We start from the raw sequence: 19,558 nt of genomic DNA on the forward strand, positions 1-19,558 counted from the left end.
CTTATATTCTAGTAGAATGAGGAGTGGCTCATTAATAAATAGTTTGAGCTCGTGGACACTTTAGCCTGTCTGTTGAAGAGCCTCTACATCATCCTATGGAATGTCGGCATAATACCTGGTTGAGTGGATGTACTCCAGCATCACCTGCTCTTCCTGTGGAGGTGGCCCATGAGATTACTTCCTGTTGTTCTCTGGGCAGGTGATGGTACCATGAGCCTCACAGCGCGTGCTGCTCTTTCATCCATGTGGCTTGTTTCTGTAGGCTGATTCTTAGAAGTAGGATTATTGACTGAGTTGAAAAATAGGAACATATTTTTTCAAATTATTTTGGAAAATTTCAAACAGAACAATTCAAAGTAGGGAGAATAATTTCACACACCCTTGTGTGCCCACCTCCCAGCTTCAGGAATCAGGGCCAGTCTTATTTCATCTGAAGCCCTCCCATTGCCACCCACTACCCCAACTGGATTATTTTGAAACAAGTCCTAGACCTCATATTACTTCCTCTATAAATATTTCAGCATATCCATCAAAGAAGGGATCTTTTAAAAAAAGACCATCATAGGGACTTCCCTGGTGGTCCAGGGGTTAAGACGCTGTGCTTCCACTGCAGGGGTCACGGGTTCGATCCCTGGTTGGGCAACTAAGATCCCGCAAGCTGCGGCGTGGCCAAAAAAAATGATTTCTCATCCTCCAATACCTAGTCAGTGTTAGATTTACTTACTGATCTCACGACGTATTTCTGCAGTTGGAGCAGGACCCAAACAAGATCCACAGGTGGCATTTGGCTCATGAGGCCCTTAAGTCTCAATGAATCTAGAACATTTCCCCTCCTTACCTCCCCTGAAGTGAATGTGATGAGGTAACCGGCTTATCTTCCCGGGCGTCCCACAGTCTGGATCTTGCTGATTGCACCTGTGGGTTTAGTTGAGCCCGTGTTGCAGTTCCTGTGCTTCCTGTAAATGGGTAGAGCAGAGGCTTGATCAGATTTGGCTTGGCTTTTGGCCGGCACAGTCGCCGGTGGTGCTGTGTGCTGCCACGGGGGCCTGGAAGGTCCTGTGGTCTCTACTGTGACCTGGCAGCTGCTGGTGCTCATCCCCTGGATTCCTTGTTTCTTTGGGCGTTTGCAAAATGGTGATACGCCGGCTCTCTCATTCCCTCTGCATTAATTAATTGCTTACTTCCAGAAAGAGACTTCCCCGAGATGCAGTGAGGGCAGGAAGGCAGGGCCGGTGCTTGCTTTTCCCTTGGATTTACCTGTCCCCAGGGGAGGTTTGGGAGATGCTTCTCTAAAGCCGAGGGGAGGTACTCAGTAAGCCCTAATGTTCCTCCAGACTCGGATGGCACTGGAGTCTGTGATGAGGGGCTGGGGGTGACTGGGTGGGGGTGGGCCGGGAGAGGGCAGATGGAGGGGCTCATGAGGGGAGGCTGGGAGTTGCTGGAGGCCATTGCTGGAGGCCGGGGGACCCAGGCCCCACGTGTCCTTGGGCAGCTCAGAACCAGCCTGGGAGGTGTCCACGCCAGGCTGACTGTACATTTTCACATCCACAGTCTGGCTCAGTCTTCCCTGTGTGCCTGTGCCTGACCAAGGCAGCTTGTAACATTACCTCCATTTGAGGAAGGGAGGCCCTGGGCTTGTCCGAGGACACACAGCTGGTAGATGATGGCAGGAGGAGAGCCCGACTCCAGCCCCCGACTCCCAGATCAGGCCCTCTCCACTGTGCCACACTGCCGCCCAAGGAAGAGGGGGCAGTTTCACCTCCCTTGCCCATCTCCAGCCCCACTGGGGGAAAGCATAAGGCCTGGAAGCCATGGTCCTTGCCCTTGTATTCCCCGCCTGAGGAGGGGAACGAGCCCAGAGGACAAGAAGACATCCCACACTCGGGTCATGGCTGTAGAAGGGCATGGGACCAAACCTGCACACACATTTTCCGTGGAGACAGACCTTGCCCGGTATAGCAGTCTTTGTCGAGGCCTGTCTCAGGCTGCCTGGTCTCTGGGGGCTGCAGCCCGTGATGCCTCCTCCATTCCTATAGAGGCAGTGAGTTTGGGTCAGGGCCTGATCACCCCACGTGTGTGAGGCGGCCAGAATGCTCAGGGTATTTTTAAAAATGCCTCAATAGGAAAAAAGAAAGAGAAAATCCTTTGAACTAAGCCACTCCATGAGTTTGGAATAGAGGTGAGAAGGCTGGGCCCCCGACTGAGGAGAATCCAAGGGGCCCCCAGCCCACAGTGGTGACTCCATCTGGTGAATGAGTTGTTTCCTGCTCGGCCTGGAAAGGGAAAATATTTATGACAGAAACCAAGGTCAGGGCTCCTGAAGGAAGTCCTGTTAGAATCATTAATGCCAGGGGCACTTTTCCTTAGCCTTGGCTAGTGACATTAATTCTGTGTTAGTTCTGTGTTTAAGACAGTCTGATGTGTCTCCCGTCTGTCCCTTCAGAAAGAGTTTGAGGAAAATCTGAGGTGAAGGTAACCACACGGAGAGAAGTAAAACGTCCTTTGGTCTCAAATTGAGATTTATTTTATAGACTATGATGCTTTAACTTTGAGCCGTGCTTTTCGAGTTTCCTAAGAACTTCCCTGTCTTTCCTCTGGTCCGCAGAGTAGCTGGTGAGGAGGTGAGGGTGGGTTTTATTAGACCCATTTTCCTGAGGAAGACACTGAGGCCTAATGAAGTTTTGTGACCAGCTGGAGGCAGGATTAGCACCAGTCTCCCAACTCCTTGGCCTGCATTCCTTTCCTTCACTGTGGTGGCCATGACCCAGGGGACAGTTCTCTTGTGGCAGAAAAAAAGGGTTGGCAAGGAAGCCACCAGCCCTTCCTGGTTGCACTGCCCTGTGTTGGTGCAGAGTTGCTAAGAGGTCAGAGAGATCCAGCTCAGCGCCGCAAGGACGAATATTTTTTCTTTTTTTAAAAATAAATTTATTTATCTATTTATTTTTGGCTGTGTTGGGTCTTCGTTGCTGCGCGGGCTTTCTCTAGTTGCAGCGAGCGGGGGCTACTCTTCATTGCGGTGCGTGGGCTTCTCACTGCGGTGGCTTCTCTTGTTGTGGAGCACGGGCTCTAGGCGTGCGGGCTTCAGTAGTTGTGGCACGCAGGCTCAGTAGTTGTGGTTCGCGGGCTCTAGAGCACAGGCTCAGTAGTTGTGGCGCACGGGCTTAGTTGCTCCACGGCATGTGGGATCTTCCCGGTCCAGGGCTCGAACCCGTGTCCCCTGCATTGGCAGGCGGATTCTTAACCACTGCGCCGCCAGGGAAGTCCCGAAGATTATTTCTTAAGAGAAATGTAGAGAGAGACAGCTCTGGCCCTGAGCCCCAAGTGGGGTCTCTCTCTGTCTCTCCAAGACTCCGGCTTGGCCAAAGTTGTTCCCTGGAGACCTCATTCTGGTAGGTAAAGTGTCTCAGGCCGTGCAATTAGAGCAACCCTGGAATGCTGTGAGCTGTCGTGTAACATGTGATGGAAGAAAAGGGTTGCTTCCCAAGGCTCTTTCACACCAGGCCAAAATAGAGCCAGTGGATTGGTGAGCGGCTTTCATTCAGATGGAGTGTGGGTGTGTGGGTCTGTGTGTGTAAGTGTGAGTGTGTGAGAGTGTGTGTGTGAGTAGGCTCAGGTTCTCAGTAGCTGCGACCTCCCTTGCTTTCCCTTCCTTCCCATCATACGGCTGAGCTGGGACCGCTTGCACCCTCCAGGGGGACCATGCTGGTTTGTTCAACGGCATCCATCTAGTGAACGCTGACAGGGTGCCAGGCGTGGTTTCTGAACGTGCGCCATCAGGCTTGGGATTTTCAGGGGTTCGGGAGGGGTTCAGATCTCAACCCCACCATCTCCCTGCCTCCCCCCTACCCCCCGCACCCTCTCCGTCTCCTGAGACCCTGCCTCTGTGCTTATTGCTGTCATTGTCAAGTTTGTGGTTGTCACTAAAGGTGCCCTTTCTGCAGCTCATCTCTGTTCCATGTGCAAGGGCTCATCCCTGAAACCCTGGCTCAGACCCTGCCTGGCACAAGTAGGGCTTCACAGATGTCTGCCTGTGAGTGGATGGAAAGCGGACAGTTGATTAAGTCATTGTGTGATTAAATTGGAAACCCGCCCCCTACCATCTTTGTATCTTTTGGTTCTTTGTCCACATCGTTGGTCTCCAGGAGAGGGCGCGCTTCTCCAGCAACCAAAAGAGCCCTGGGAGGGGGTTGGAAACCCCGGTCCTAGCCCAGGCTCTGCTAGTAACTTCCGGCACAACCTTGGGCAAATCACTTTGACCTGCCTGGGCCTCTGCTTTTCCATCTGTCACCCGGGGTCACTACTACTGCCCCACCTGCCTTGAGGGGTGGCGGTGAGCACCTGCCTGGGTACCGGTGAGGTGGGAGTGGGGTGTACAGTTGCCGGGACACCAGGCTGACTCCCTTGGTTATGTGTAGGGACAGTGGGCTCCTGAGGCCAGGACCGTGTCTGGTCAGCACTGAATCCCAGAGCCTGGTCTAAGGGTGAACGGTGTTTGTTGAATGAACAACAGAGAAGCACATGGCGCCAGGTTTAGCCCCTTCATGCTTTGAAAGTGCTGATCAAAATATGACATCTTTGGAAAATCAGTTACCCGCCTCTGGGGTGAGGGCCCCTTTCTCCCAAATGGGGACTAGGCGTGGAAAGCATCCTTGGGCTTGAGGCCCCTCAAGCCCACGCAGGCCTGAAGATGGGGTCTGCAGGGACTCATGCAGAGCCCCCAAGGAGAAGGGTGGGGTCTGAGCTCTGGGACCCTGCCCCTTAGAAACTGACCATCTTTGAGGGCTGTCGGCCACCCGCCCAGTCTGGACCCCACCTCAACTGGAGGGCAGTGGTCGCCAGGCCATGCTTGTTCCTGGGGAGCGGGTGGGGAGAGGGCAGCAGGGAGGCTCCAGTAATGACCGCAGGTTCTCACAGGGTCACTCTGGTGCCGCGCTGAGACTGGACAGTAGGGGCGGGGTTGAGGGCGGTGGCAGGGAGGCCAGTCAGGCGCAGTCACCGAGATGAGGTGGCTTGACTGGGGCGTGAGAGGGGGCAGCTTCTGGGAGTGTGTTGACATAGAGTTGACAGGATTCCCTGATTGGCTGGACGTGGGGCTGAGAAAGGGAGAAGTCGAGGAGGGCTGTCGGTTTGGGCCTGAGCAGCAGGGCTTGCCTGTGAGATGGCAAGCGTGTGGGCAGGGCAGATTTGGGGAGCAGTCCCGAGGTCCGTTTGGAGTGCGTTGTGGAATTTGAGGAGCCCGAACCTTATCCATGCGGAGCTCTTGAGCAGCGGTTGCACGTCTGAGTCCGGAGCCCCCGGTGCAGGTACACACGTGGGGGTCCCCAGGGAATCTGGAATGTCGGTCCTAGGTGACACTGAGAGTATGACACTGAAAGGGCGACATGACCCAGGCAGTGAGTGCCCGTTGACCAGCTGAGCACCCTCTGCACGCTGGGTCCTAGTAGACGCTCAGGGCGGCGGGAAGGAGGTGGAGATGGAAACCTGGTTGTAACCTGGGGCCTGCTGCCCCGGCGTATCGCTGTCTTGAGGAGACCAGTCATGCCTTGGAGAAGCAATTAGAAGCCCTCACGATGGAATGTCATGCAGTAGTTAGGGAACTGGTGCAGAGCGGAGGAGGCTGAGGAGCAGCCGGTGGGGCTGGATGGTTCAGAGCCTCGGGAGAGCAGTGGCTTGTCCAGGGCCTGGAGGGAAAGCTGAACGCGGCCAGCCCAGGTGGAGGGGAGGGCATTCCAGGCAGGAGGAAGAGAGAGGGTAAAGGTACAGAAGCAAGAGTGAGGCGAGGAGCACTTGAACTTGACTGTGGTGGGAAGGCCTAGGGTGTTAGGAGAGCTGGGGTTTTGGAGTTGATGTCCCAGCTTGGAACTCTGTGACCTTGCTGAGCCCCATCTGCACCATGAGATGTCCCTCTTGCTTCATGGGTTTGCTGGAGGGCATATTAGAATCTCCTCATCAGATCTACGTGCGTTGTGCTCAGCCTGGCACCTGCATGCAGGGGGCCTGGGCACACCCGGGGAGGCTTCCCAGCCCTGCCTCCGTGGGCCTCTCCCAAGTGGCCCAGCAAGGAGCAGCGCACCTCGGGGCCTGCGTTGATGCTGGGCAGCCTGGAGGCTTGAGAGGCCTGACGAACCCAGTGCCCTGGCCACCTTCCCGGGGCCCCGTCTGTTTTAGTGCTTAGTCCCCAATGGACGAGGAAGCCTTGTCTGCTCCACCACAGCTAATGACAGCCTGGCCCTGCCAGGCCCTCTAAAAACAGCTCCACTATTTTTATCTACTGGAGGTGGCTGGCCTGTCCTCCTCCCCAGACAGTGCCAATATGGGGTGATTTTAAGGAAACCAGGGCTTTGCTAGGAAGATGGGGCATTGTCTCAAATCACAGACTGCGGTCAGGCAGGAAGCGCCCATGGAACCTTCTGGTGGGTGTCAGGCGTCACCTTGACCCAGGGGTCTGAATTTAGAGATAATTCCACCCTACCTTGCCAGTAGGGGCTCGGAAGGAATCACTTGGCCTCTCCACCCAAGATGTTCCTCAGAATCCTTGCTGGAGTCTCTGGGGGCAGCAGGCTTCTGTCCCCTCTGGAGCAGGGGCACCAAGAGGATAGAGCTGCTGCGGCTCTGCCCCCAGGGCCAAGTCCCAAGCCGAGGCCTCTTCACACCCACAGGAACTTACTTCTGAGCTCTTGAAAGTAGTTTAAAGTGACTCTGCCTGCTGGCACTGTGGGTGAATTCCTTTCCTTCTTTCTAAGAAAATGTGTTTAACTAGGCTCCCAGCCTTTGGATGGAGATTGGGGAGCAGCGTAAGGGATCGGGTGGTGAATGCCCAGCGCCGCGCGGCTTGAAATAGTCACCCTTAGAGACAGGCAGAGTCGTGCTGTATTGGCCGCAGTTTGTATTTAGGTAAAATCTTTTTTTTTTTTTTTTTTTTTTGGTCCACTGGCTAATTTCTAAACAAAACTGCTTTTTTTTGGGCACTTGGTTGGTTGATCCATCCTTAAAACAGTAGGCGTCCTGCCCCTACCGGCCCCAGTCAGCTTCCCGCACCAGTGGCCCTGGGGCCATTCCTACCCTCACATCCGCCAGAAGCCCTCACTGGCCCCTTTGTCTGTAGGGTCAGGGCTTGCCTGGCTCTGGGCCCCCTGCTGCTACAAGCCCCTCCCCCTCTGCCTCCCTTGAACCCACCTCACTCTTTGACCCTTTCCTCCCCCTCTCAGGGCACCTCTCTGTCCCCTTCTTCCTAATGCACCTCAAATCCTCCTCCTCTTGGAGGCCCTCCCTCGTCCGCTACCTGCCTTGCCTCGATCCCGTGATCCGGCTGCTCTGGGTGTTTGGCAGTTGTCCCCTGTCTCCCCCAGACCACGAGTGTCTCTGCAGGCAGGGCCTGTGTGTGCCCCACCTTTGTGCCGTGGCTCTGGCCCCCGTTCCGTGAATGGCTGGACCCATGTGGCCCCCCAGGGTTTATAGGTGCTTCCTCATGCCATACTTTACTGAGCAATGTGACCTCCAGCAATGTGGGGCTGAGAGTTTAAATGGCAGAACTGGGACCAGAACCCAGTCGTGTCTCCCAGGGAGTCAGGGCACTGGCTGTGGTCCCCTTGCCCCAGCTGGGCCCTGTTTGCTGTCCGCCTTCCACCCCTGCTCCGTCCCCAAGGTTCCAGAGCTCCTTTTGGATGGTGTGGTGGGCCAACCGTCCACTCCCATGACCCTGGGGGCAAAGACGGCAGAGGCACCAGAGGCTGAGTCACCCGAGGCAGAAGTGGGAGGTGGGGGACTAAGGTCCCACAAGCAAGCCCACTCCAGCTCGCGGTTCTTAGGGCTGCGGGTCGTGTCATGTCTGGGGCGGGGGCCCACCCAGGAGCCTTCCTGAAGCGGCCTGGAGGAGATTCGTGTAGGCTGACGTGTGCCTGCGTGGGGGGGCTTCCAGCTGTGGCCCAGTTGTTGGGAGACTGCCCTTCCTGGTTCCTGGAGGCCCGGGGGCTGGCTGTGCCCTCCCCTGGGTGTTCCCGGGGCCTGAAGGTACGGCCGCTATGCCACATCCTCTTCTTGGAGCAGAGAGAGCTGCCGTGGGCCCTGGATGGAGGCCAGGGCGGGGCGGGTGTGGGCGAGAAGGGGGAGGGTGCAAGTGCAAGGTGAGGTGTGGTGTTCAGTCCCCTGGGCTCCCCCCTAGGGCGACGGTCCATCTGCGGTGGGTTGGAGGAGCACGCCCAGATATGGTGGCAGACACCCGGCAGGGGGAGAGCTGGCTCTGTGTGTCCTGGGCCTTGTCCCCCCACCTACCCACTGACCCCGACACTGAGGAGAACCTGGAGAGGACCCCGTATAAGTCCTCTTCCTTCTGAGCATTAGTCTCCCGCGAGCCTTCCGTTAACAGGTCACTCCTATTCTCAAAGCTTCAGTGGCTCTCCAGTGCTAAAGCCATGGAGCTCAACCCTGGCTCCCTAGAATGGCCCTGGGGACTTTTCACAGCCCCCGTGCCCAGGCCCACCCCGCGGAGGTTCTCGTCTGATTGGTCCGGGGTGGGGCCCAGGCATCTGCACACCAGGGTTGGGAAGCTGGCTTTAGAGGGTAGACTTCTCGGCGCCAGGGTGGCTTCCACAGTTGGGGGCCAGCCCAGTTGCCCTCTTGTCCCTTCGCGCCCTTGTTCCAGCCAAGCCAGCCCCTTCCCAGTCCCCCTACCTGCTGGGCACCATCCTCGCCTCTGGGCCGCCCCGTCTGGTGCCCACTGTCTTCATCCGAGTCCACCCAGGCCCTCAAGGCCCAGCTGCATCCTGTGCTCTCTGGGAAGCTACCTTTAGTCACTTGGCTGTCCCTTCCCTCCCTAGCGTGGCCTGTTCTCCTAGAAGGTGCTCAGGATTGCCGTTCAAAAGACCGATGCCCTACCCCCCATCCCAGCCTGTCCCTCCCTGAGCTCCTGCACCTCTTGCTGATCCTGCTTCTGTGGTCTTTCTCTGCTCTGTCCCCAGCCTTGGAGAGTGTGTGTTGTGTGAGAGTGTGTCTGTATGTGTGTGAGTATGTGGGGGTGTGTGTTGTGTGTATGGTTTGTGTGTGAGTGTGGAGTGTGTATGCGGTGCGTGTGTGTGTACGTGACTGTGTTGTGTGATTGTGTGTGGGGTGTGTGTGACCGAGGGCATGTGGTGTGTGAGGTGTGTGTGGGTGTGTGTGTATGTGTATGAGTGTGTGTGTGGTGTGTACGATTGTGAGAGTCTGTGAGTGTGTGAGTCAGGTGTGTGTATGTGTGTAGAGCGTGTGTGGAGTGTCCCTGGCTGGGGATGAGCACCCACTCTGACTCCTGCCCCGTGCCATCCGACCTCTAGGCGAAAGCGGCCAAGTCAGAGCGGGAGGCCCGGAGGCTGCAGCTGCGGAGCCTGCAGTACCTGGAACGCTACATCTGCCTGGTGCTCTTCAACGCGTACCTCCACCTGGAGAAGGCCGGCTCCTGGCAGAGGCCCTTCAGCGCCTGGATGTGGGAGGTGAGGGCGGCGGGGGGGGTGGGCCGGGACCGCCCTGTGCGTCTTCCCCGGGCCCAGGGACAGGCTTCCTGTTGAGCGGGCAGAGTTCTCATCTCACTGTACAGGACGCTCCCCTGTGGCTGAGATTGTGTCTCGTTCAGCTCTGGGTCCCCAGCACGGCCTCTGTGCTCAGCAGGCAGTGAGTGGATGGATGAGGAGGAGGAGGCAGGGGACGAGGCGCCTGGGGACAGAGCAGGGCGGGTGCTGGGCTGGGCCCCTCCTCCTTGCCTGCGTCCCCAAGGCCAGCGTCACCTGGGTGCTTCACGCCCACTGTTGTGTTCATCCCTCCCCTGTGCCCTTCTGGCTCCCCGCTGTGGCTCGGCCCCTGCTGCCTTGCAGCCGTGACCTCGGACAAGTTAGTTAACCCCTCTGAGCTGCTGTCCTCGGCGTTACCGCATCAGCACCACCTCAGGAGGCTGTGGTGGGGATTCCATGAGATGCATACAGTGCTGTCTGCCAGAGCTTGTGTGAGCGGGTCTGCCTTACGTGGCGACTGTGACTGTATGCTCCCATTCTACAGAGGAGGAGACTGAGTGCAGAGAGGTTAAGTGCCGTGTTCACGGTCAGCGTTAGAGCAGGTTGTTTGGCTCCAAAGCCCACCATGTCTGGCCTAAGACGCTGCCCTCTCATGCCGCCTCCACCCTCCCTCTCTGCTTGGCTCTTCCTGGTTCTTCCCCCGGCTCGCCTGCTTTTAGAGGAGGAGCCGCTGCCTCGGCACCTCTAGGGCAGGAGAAAGGCCTCCTTCCCTCCTTGGCAGAGGAGCCTGTAATTACCCCTCCGCTGGGACACTGGCCCCTACTGACCTCACCAGACTGTCCTGGCAGTTCTAATCTGGACTCAGGGCTGGAATTAGCTCCCGTGGGGCAGGTGGGCAGGAGGATGGGAGGCTGTGATGGGTATAGGAAGGGTACGGGGGCTTAGGTAGGTGTGCACGTGGGGTCAGAGCTGTGAGGGAACAGAGGCAGGGAGGCCACCACAGGGCCTGGTGGCAGGAGTGGTGGCTGCTGGGCGTTTCTGCTGAAGATGGGCCTTCAGGGTGTTCCTGATAGGGTGTGGGTCACACCAAGGCCACATTGGGGCCACCCTCTTGAGCAGGCCTTGGGCTCAGCTTCCTCTTGGAGGTGGAGGTGGTGGGGGACCTAGGACACTTCTGCTTGGGTTCTGCTCGGAGAGCTGAAATCAGGGAGACCAGGGGCTGGGGAGGAGCTTGATCCCCTCGCCAGCTGAACCCTGGTGGTGGGTGTTTGGGGACGTCAAGGAGGGCGAGAACTGCTGGTCCAGCCCCGAGCGTGGGTTCCAGCCTCAGGGGATGAACAGAGGGCAGGGGTGCAGGTTGCCCGGAGACCTCTGTTTGGAGTGGAGCCTGCATCCTCCCCATCCCCCAGGACGGTGGGGAGAGAAGGAGGCTGGTCGTTGAGTAGTTTGAGTCTAGTGCCAGGGTCTGGGCCATAGGGCTGTGTGGAGACTGTCCAGGGAGGCCCCAGTTAACCCGCCTGAGCTGAGGCCCTTGGTGGGCCTGCCTGCTCCACAGCCGGAACTCACAGCCGAAGGGCTCCTGCTGGCTGCTGCATCCACACTGCCTTCCCAGCACTCCCTGAGGGCCCAGCTGTAATACTGGGAGCAGCTGGGCCTCTGCTCCTGAGGTCCCCATGGGAGCGTCCCCATGGGGCTACACAGGCATGGGGCGTGCTTGGCCTCCCGCGCTGCTCTCCGCTTGCTCACTACCTGCCGGGCGCTTTCTGTGAAGTGTCGCCCTCCACACTGTGCAGTCCTGTTATAAGGAAACGGAAGCACAGAACAGTTAATAGTAATCAAGATGCAAACTTGTGCAGGTCACTGAGCTGGGGGGAGGCAGCGCTGGGCCCCAGACTCGCCTGCATCTGTGGAGCCCAGTGAGGGGAGGACGGTGTGACAGAGGGGGACGGGGGACCTGAATGATTACCCCCTTTCCCTGGAGCTCTGCCCCCATCTCTGCTGTCCTCCCCAGGTGGCAGCAAAGGCCGGCATCTACGAGATCCTCAACCAGCTGGGCTTCCCCGAGCTTGAGAGCGTGGAGGACCAGCCCTTCTCGAGGCTGCGCTGCCGGTGGCAGGAGCAGAGCCACAGCCCCGAGCCCTCCGCTGCGGGGGACTTCCTGTAGGAATGGGACTTCCTGTAGGACGCGCTCCCCCTGCCCCTGCTACCGTCGCCTCCTGCGGGGCCACCTCCTACCCTCTCAGGCTGGGGGTGCCGGTGCTCTTCACTGACAGTGGCCCTGAGAAATGATTCCTCAGCTTAGCAGAGAGACTGGCATGGGTGGGGACCCCTTTTCTGAAAGAGTTTTTATAGGACAATTGGCGCACAGTGATACCTTGTGAATGGCAGGCGCGGGGAGGGCCTGCAGGAAGGCCGGTGTGGCATCACGTCTCCAAGGAGCTCACTCCCCAAGTTGCCAAGCGAAACCCCTCGCCGCTTCGCCCTCCCCTCTCCCCCGAGCGGCTCTGATGGCCCCTGGCGCGGAGCAGCCCTGGCCAGTGTTGGTTTCCCTCTTTCCCTCTCTCGTGGCTCTCCCATGCGGCTTCTCCCGTTTTGCTGCTTGAGCACTGCCCTGGGGGCCCCGGGATCCCTAGGGAGTAGACTGTGTGCTGGCTGATTTGTTACCTTAAAGGCAGCTTTACCCAGTTTTCTTGCCTCTCATGCCTCGTCTCAACCTGGAGACTTGAAGAAGGACAACCACACGCCTGGTGGGTCCCGCAGGGGCCTCTGCCTCTCCTTCCTTTGCCCTCTCCCCTCCCCTGGGCTGGCAGGACTGTGGAGGTTTCCAGGGAGCTGAAAACGAAATGGAGTCCCTCTCGGGGGAAGAAAGAGCTTTCAGAAGGTGCATGCAGCCCTGTGGAAGAGGCCAGCTCCATTTCTCTGGAACCATGGGTGGGAGGTCTAGGGAAGCACTGCCTCCCTGCCCCGCCATCCAGAGTGGCCTGTGCCCCGACCTGCTGTGGCAGGAGCCCCGGAGACTGCCGGGTGACCCTGAGCGAGCAGTGGGGCGTGTGAGAGTGGACCAAGGATGGCGTGAGGGGGCACTTGGATTCCAGGCCATCCTTGCTGAGCATCCTTGAGCTGCCTTCCAGTGGGGGCAGAAGGGGCCAAGTGCTGCTGAGTTAGCAGCTGCCGGGACCAGCTCTGGGCAGACAGTGGGAGGGTTGCTCGGAGAGGCAGGCGGTGTTGAGCTGAGTCTGCGGCTCTCCCTCTGGGGGCTGGTGTCCCCTGAAGCACAGGGGCTGAATGGTGTGGACGCTGTCCTCCTGGCCTGGCTCGTTGGGGCCAGGGAGGTCTCTCTTGGTTGGACACCGGCACTTGTGCAGAGAAACAGGTGATGTGTCACTGGTCATGGTATTTTGAAAAGGGGGAAGAGGCCAAAGTTGTTCACGTCTACGTAGTGTTGGAAAATTTATGACCGTTTTAGCTGAATTCTTTTGCAAATCTACTGTATGTCTGTTCACTACCTTTTCAGATTTGTTGTTGTTTTCGGTTTTATTTTTGCATGTAGTAAAAAGTGTTAATTTTGTTGCAGACAAGGTCTAGAGGAGGGGTCAGAGATCAGGGCTGAACTGGGAGGGATCCTTTGCATTCTCACGGTTGGCCCTGACTTTCAGCTGTGCTGGGACTACTGGCTGGTCACATCACCTCTCTGCCTCAGTTTCCCCATCTGTAAAATGGGAGAATAATACTTGCCTACCTACCTCACAGGGGTGTTGTGAGGATTCATTCGTGATTTTTTTTTTTTTTTTTGTACAGAGCTTTTGAGCATTAAAAGTGGCTAAATGTGAAGTGCGCTTGGCTGCCTGTCTTTAGTGTGGGTCAGGTGTTACAGAACTGATGCAAGCTGGGGTCCCTGCTCCTTCAGAGTAAGGATGGGAGGGCAGGGAGAGCCAAGAGCACCTGCCTGTAGTGCACCTGATTCTCAGAGAAGGTGGATTTTCCTGGACGCCTCTCTCCTTCCTTCACATCCCCAATCATGTTTGACCATCTCATCCTGGATGCCCACAGCTGACGTGCTGAGCCCCTTCTTGAAGAAAGCAACATAACAGGCTAATTCATGCTAAAGTGTGAAGGACTGTTATATCCAGGGAAACGGAACAAAATAGAGTTTCAAGGGCTATGAAGGAGGGTGGTCCTCAACCTCTATTTCCTTTTCTTATCCCTACAGTCTCCCCTTGGTCCCTTTAGGCCCCTGAATGCTTGAGCACACTTGTGTTGAGAAATTGGTGTGTAAAGAGGCAGTAAGGAGAGTGAGGTAGAGAGAGTGCTGACCTGAGGCTTCTCTCTAAGCTCTTCCAGGATTAGGGGAATCAGACCCTCTAGGTTGTAGTTCCAAGGTCAGCTGGGGGTGGTGAGAATGGAATCCAGAGCCCCGACCGCATAGGGTTGGTGATCTCCCCAGCCTTGGAGGGGAGGCCTCCTGGGGTTACTTCCCAGCACAGCAGAGTCCAGGCATGCTCTGTGTGGCTTCTGAATGTGAGTGCAGTGGTGTATACACCAGTGTGCATGTGTGTCCGTGTGTGGGGTGGTTCAGCACTTCTCTGCCAGGGATGAGGGGATTGTAAAAATATGATCAGTGGAAGGATCTCCTGGGACCCTGATGGAGGTGCGGCACGGTCTTGGGATGACCAGGACTGGGAACTGGAATACTGTCCAGGGAGCCCTAGAAGTCCTCTGCAGCATCAACGGGGGTGCGCCGCTCCAATCCCCCCTCAGGAGAACCCGCTGCAAGAGCAGACGGCACAACTCCAGCCGCTGCAGCTTCGATCCAACACGCACCAAGGCCGCACTCCGTCTCCAGCCCTCTCCCCGCTCGGGCTCTCCCAGACCATGACTGAGGCCGGCAGGGCTCTCGAGCCACTAGCCACGCTGTTTCTGCCCGTGGCAGCCTTGCCTGGGGCCTCCCCGTTGGTCAGGCTGGGGGTTCCTCAGACCCACCCTGCAGCGTGGGGCTCTCGCTTCCTCTCTCCTTTCACGGGCGTCAGACCCGCATCGTGGTCTGCAGGCTCTTCCTGCCTTCTGCCTCCTCCTCCTTTATCCTTCACAGGGGTTTCCACAAATAAATCTCTTGCACATCTGATCCCATCGTGGTGTCTGCCCCTCTGAGGACCTGAATGACACACCCTCACCCTCTTCTTGGCCTCCCTGGGCAGCTTCTTTGTCCCTCTTGCTGGTTAAGGCAGCCTTCTCTGGCACTGCGTAGGGACACCACCAGCCCGGTTTCCAGCTTCATATGTTACAGTTCCAGCCAGACTCAGTTGTCTTTCTCTCTCTCGCACCGCCCTGCCCTTCCATCTCGAGTGTGCGGCTGCGGGGCCTGTGGACTGGGGCCTGTGTGGAAGGAAATTGTTGCTCCCCTTCTCTGTGGATGGGGTGGGGTGGGGAAGGCGGGACTGAGGCGCTTGGAGTTATCTGGGTGGATACCCCTAAATCTGCGAATGGCAGTGCCAACCTCTGATTATTTCCTAAATAGAGGGAATATTTCCTAAGTAAACCATTATAAAGGTTTTCAATTTGTCCTCCAGAAATGTCCTATTGGATAGTCTCAAATAGCAGTTAATGAGCTCGCTGTTTCTCATGCCTGGCCAGCACCGCCTATTCCACTTTTTTAAAAACTTCTCGCTAGTTTTGTGGCTCACAATAGAATCTCATATGTGTTTAATTTTATATTTTATTTATTTACTTTTTTTTAATTGAAGTATAGTTGCTGTACAATATTATGTTACAGGTATGTAATATAGTGATTCACAATTTTTAAAGGTAATACTCCATTTATAGTTCTTATAAAATATTGGCTGTATTCTCCATGTTGTACAATATATCCTTGTAGCTTATTTTATACCTAATAGTTTGTACCTTTTACTTCCCTACCCCTGTATTACCCATCCGTCCTTCCCTCTCCCCACTGGTAACCAATAATTTGTTCTCTATATCTGCGAGTCAGCTTCTTTTTGGTTGTATTCACTGGTTTGTTGTATTTTTTTAGAGTCCACATATAAGTGATATCATATAGTATTTGTCTTTCTCTGACTTATTTCACAAAGCATGATATTCTCTAGGTCCATTCTTGTTTCTGCAAATGGCAGAATTTCATTCTTTTTTTATAGCTAAGTAGTGTTTGTGTGTGTGTGTGTGTGTGTGTATGTGTGTATACATATATATACACACACACGTATATAATACCACATCTTCTTTATCTGTGTGTCTGCTGATGGACACTTGGGTTGCTTCCATGTCTTGGCTATTGTAAATAGTGCTGCTGTGAACATTGGGGTGCATTTTTTGAATTAGTGTTTTTGTTTTTTCTGGATATACCCGAGTGGAATTGCTGGATCATATGATAGTTCTCTTTCTAGTTTTTTGAGGACCCTCCATACTGTTATTGAAGAGACTGTCTTTTCTCCGTTGTGTATTCTTGCCTCCGTTGTCAAAGATTAATTGACCATAAGTGCATGGGTTTATTTCTGGGCTCTCTATTCTGTTCCATTGATCTATGTGCCAAGAGAGTGTCTGACTCCAAGCCCGTGCTCATTTCAAAGGTGGATGTCGGTGCCAGCTCTGGGTACTGGAATCCTCTCTGACATTTTCAGTGATGGGGAGAGAGATGTCAGTCCTTCTGGAAGTGTGCCCTCGCTGGGGCGGGTTGGGAGGGGGGTGAGGGGAAAGCATGATTACTTTGAAAACCTTCCTACAAGGTCTTGTGGTTCTCACGCTCAACGCTTTTCAAACCCCTTTGTTCTTTCAAGAGGTTCCCCTCAACACCACAAGAAGTACTTGTTTCCTATGAGTCACTCTGATAGATTATCTATGATGGGGGCTTTTGAGTTTCATTTTGCGCCTCCCCTTAGTATATTCTTTCTTTTCCTACCATCTGCCCACCTCACCCTGAATTAAACATCAATAGTTTATGAAAACACACATTTCCCCATTCCCACCCCAACATTTGAAGTCACCAGTCTTTTAATTTTTGCCCATCTGATAAGGAATTGCCCATCTGATAAGGAAACAGTCTTTTGTTTTTATTTTAATATGATTTTCCCAATTACTAATGAGATGAAACATCTTTTTATAGGTTTATTGGCCATTTGGATTTGCTCTCTTATGTGTTTGCTTATTTTTCTACTGGGTTGTCTCTTTTAAACTAATAGGCGTAAAAATTTTAATACAGTCTGTTTCATTCGTAGGTAGATAGATAGATATACAGCCAGTTCTTTCTTCCAGTTTATCCGTAATTGTTTTGGAGTTTATTTTGTTAAATTTTTGCCTTTTATATTTTGTGTCTTGTGTCAGCAGACCTTCTCTACCCAAGGTTACTTATCTATTTTCTGGTTTTCTTTGATTGCTTGTACAGTATTGTCCTTTATGTTTCTTTAATTCACCTGGAGTAAATGTTTGTGAATGACATATGGTAGAGAATATAATTTATTTTTTTTCCAAATGCGTATCCAGTTGGCCTATGTTATTTATCGAGTAGCCAAGTTTCTCTACTCCTTGAACTGCAACCCTTGTCATATGTTAGGTCCCTGTGTATACATGGATCCGTACAGTAGACATGTGATTGCCATTGCCTCTAGCATCCATTCATCTTCCAACAACCATCTCTGACTTTCCATCCTAAGTTTAAAAAATCTCGAGTGGATTTTTAATTTTTAAAATCTTTATTACTCTTCTCTGGACTTGTAGTTTTCCTTGGGTCAACTTTGGTAAAATACCAACATTTTCCCAGAATAACACATGGACATCTGTCAAGATTTTCAAGTTTATTAATGTAAAATCATATGTAATATTCTCTCTTTTCTTTTGGCTGCACCCAGCGGCATGCAGGATCTTAGTTCCCCAACCAGGGATCAAACCCATACACCCTGTGCATTGGAAAGGCGGAGTCCTAACCACTGGAACGCCAGGGAAAACCTTGTAATATTCTCTTAAGTATTTAGAAAGCTCCTGTGCATCTGTGACTGTCTTCTTTCTCAATCTTAATGTTTATGAATATCTTACATATTTTCCATGGTCACATTTGCAAGTTTTTCTGTTTGTTATCTTCAGATAACCTATTTTTGTTCTTATAAATGTAAACATTGAGAATCTGTGATCACATAAACTAGTAGAGGTGACTGTTTGCTATAGTAATGCTACTTGATTCTATGAACCTCTTCTGAGTAATATGCCAAAAATCACATCATGATCTCTCATCAAAGCATTAAAATTTTTTTTTTCTATTAGCTGTCAGTCAGTTGGGTACTCGTGTAATTTTGTTAGAAGCATTGAGAATTGGAAAACACTGGAATTGCAAAAGGATGTATTACCTGGATATTGGAGTCATTAACTCTCTCACTTTCTGGAAAATATGCCCCCAAAAGTTTATTAAGATTTGTCAAGTGACTACTAATTATATCTCTTACTCTTTCACTCAGAGGTACCCTGTATAAACTAACATACACAAAAATAGATGAGGAAAATATTGTTCATTTTAACTCTCCTTTTCCAATACAAACTTTTCTTTTTTTTTTTAACAGTTCCAAAAAGTTTTTTAAAAACAACTTTATTGAGGTATAATTGACATACAATAAACTGTACGTATTTGAAGTGTATAATTTGTTAAGTTTTGACATAGGTATACACCTGTGAAATTATCATAATCAAGATAATGACCATATCCATCATCTCTGAAAGTTTGCTTATATATCCCTTTATAATTTCTACTTCCTGACCTTCCCTCCCCCATCCCTCTCCACAGGGACACTTTGATCTGCTTTTTGTCATCATAGATTCGTTTGCATTTTCTAGGGTTTTATATAAATGGAAGCATCAGTGTGTACTCTTTATTTTCTGGCTTCTTTCACTCAGCATATTTCAAGGTCATCCATGTTTAATGTACATCAATTGGTCATTCCTTTGTATTGCTGAGTGGTATTCCATTGTACGGCTATACGCTCAGTTGGTTAATCCAAATTGTTACTGGATATTTGGGTTGTTTCCAAGTTTTGGCTATTACAAATAAAACTATTATGAACATGTACAAGTCTTCGTATGGACATATGTTTTCATTTCTTTTGGATAAATACCTGGGAGGAGAATGGCTGAATGGTATGGTACGTGTATGTTTAAATTTTTAAGAAACTGCCAAACTATTTTCCAGATGGTTTCATCCCCACCAGCAGCATATGGGAGTTCCATTCCCTCCACATTCTTACCAACCTTGGAATTGTCAATCTTTTTTGACTTTAGCCATTCTAATTGGTGTGTAGTGGATGTATTTCCTACCACCACCCTCCCAGGTCACATTTTTAATTGATAAGATTTCCAATTCAATCTTCTTTAGGGTAAGCCTAAAAGCGTTAGAAGGCTCATCTCTTTGAAGATATTAATTATTCTTATTTGAGGGCTTATTCAGTTAGTTCTATTTCCGTGGATGTTAGTTCTTTTTATTGAATTTGGTGTTTGTTTTTCATGGTGTTGGTTTTCCTCAGTGGCTGGTGAATTTGGTTGTGCACTCAACTTGAGTCTTGAGATTTCAAGTTATCCTGTTGATAAGGCTTGTGACTATTTCACATAGCCTGGACTGGTGACTACTGGGCAGGGATGAGACTTGCTGGTGACAGCGTGTGCCGGTGGCTGCCCTTCTGGATGAGGGTGCCCCCTCGCCGCTAGGTGGATATCAGCCCTAGGATGCCGCCCCAAGTGCCCCACTCGCTGCTACCACCTGGCAGACTCCACTGCTACCCAGACTTGACCTGTGCTGCCGAGGGGGGCGCGGGGAGAGCCAAATTCTCCAGCTGCTTCTGCTGGAATTCTCCAACCTTGTCCTGATGGGGGTCCAGGCTTCCTCCTGCCTCCTGGCTTGGCACCTGTGAGCTGAAAGCTTCCTTAAAGCTGGTCCCTCCTCTCTCAGAGGCTTTCAGCTGCGTGGCTTGTGGGCTGTCATTTCCCCTGTCCATCCAGTTCCATCAATCTCTGTCTTTCAGGGATTCCTCACAATTTCTGACCTCTTGTTATTCTAGCACTGGCATAGAATTTAAAAATTAATACTTTTAATG

General features: G+C 52.9%; 1 protein-coding gene across 8 annotated transcripts in view; it reads left to right on the forward strand.

Moving 5' to 3' along the window:
- PALD1 (phosphatase domain containing paladin 1) overlaps positions 1–13,602 on the forward strand; it is an 84,318-nt gene extending 70,716 nt beyond the window's left edge. For 7 of the 8 annotated variants that reach the window (XM_068547742.1, XM_068547744.1, XM_068547745.1 and 4 more), the window contains 2 exons: positions 9,309–9,464; positions 11,491–13,602. In XM_068547742.1, the coding sequence (XP_068403843.1) occupies positions 9,309–9,464; positions 11,491–11,643 (309 nt within the window). In that variant the 3' untranslated portion in view covers positions 11,644–13,602. The remainder of the gene's footprint in view (positions 1–9,308; positions 9,465–11,490) is intronic. The other variant, XM_068547749.1, reaches the window with a different exon arrangement.
- The last annotated feature ends 5,956 nt before the right edge of the window (positions 13,603–19,558 follow it).

This window comes from Eschrichtius robustus, chromosome 7 (genome assembly GCF_028021215.1).
Source record: "Eschrichtius robustus isolate mEscRob2 chromosome 7, mEscRob2.pri, whole genome shotgun sequence".
Taxonomy (NCBI): domain Eukaryota; kingdom Metazoa; phylum Chordata; class Mammalia; order Artiodactyla; family Eschrichtiidae; genus Eschrichtius; species Eschrichtius robustus.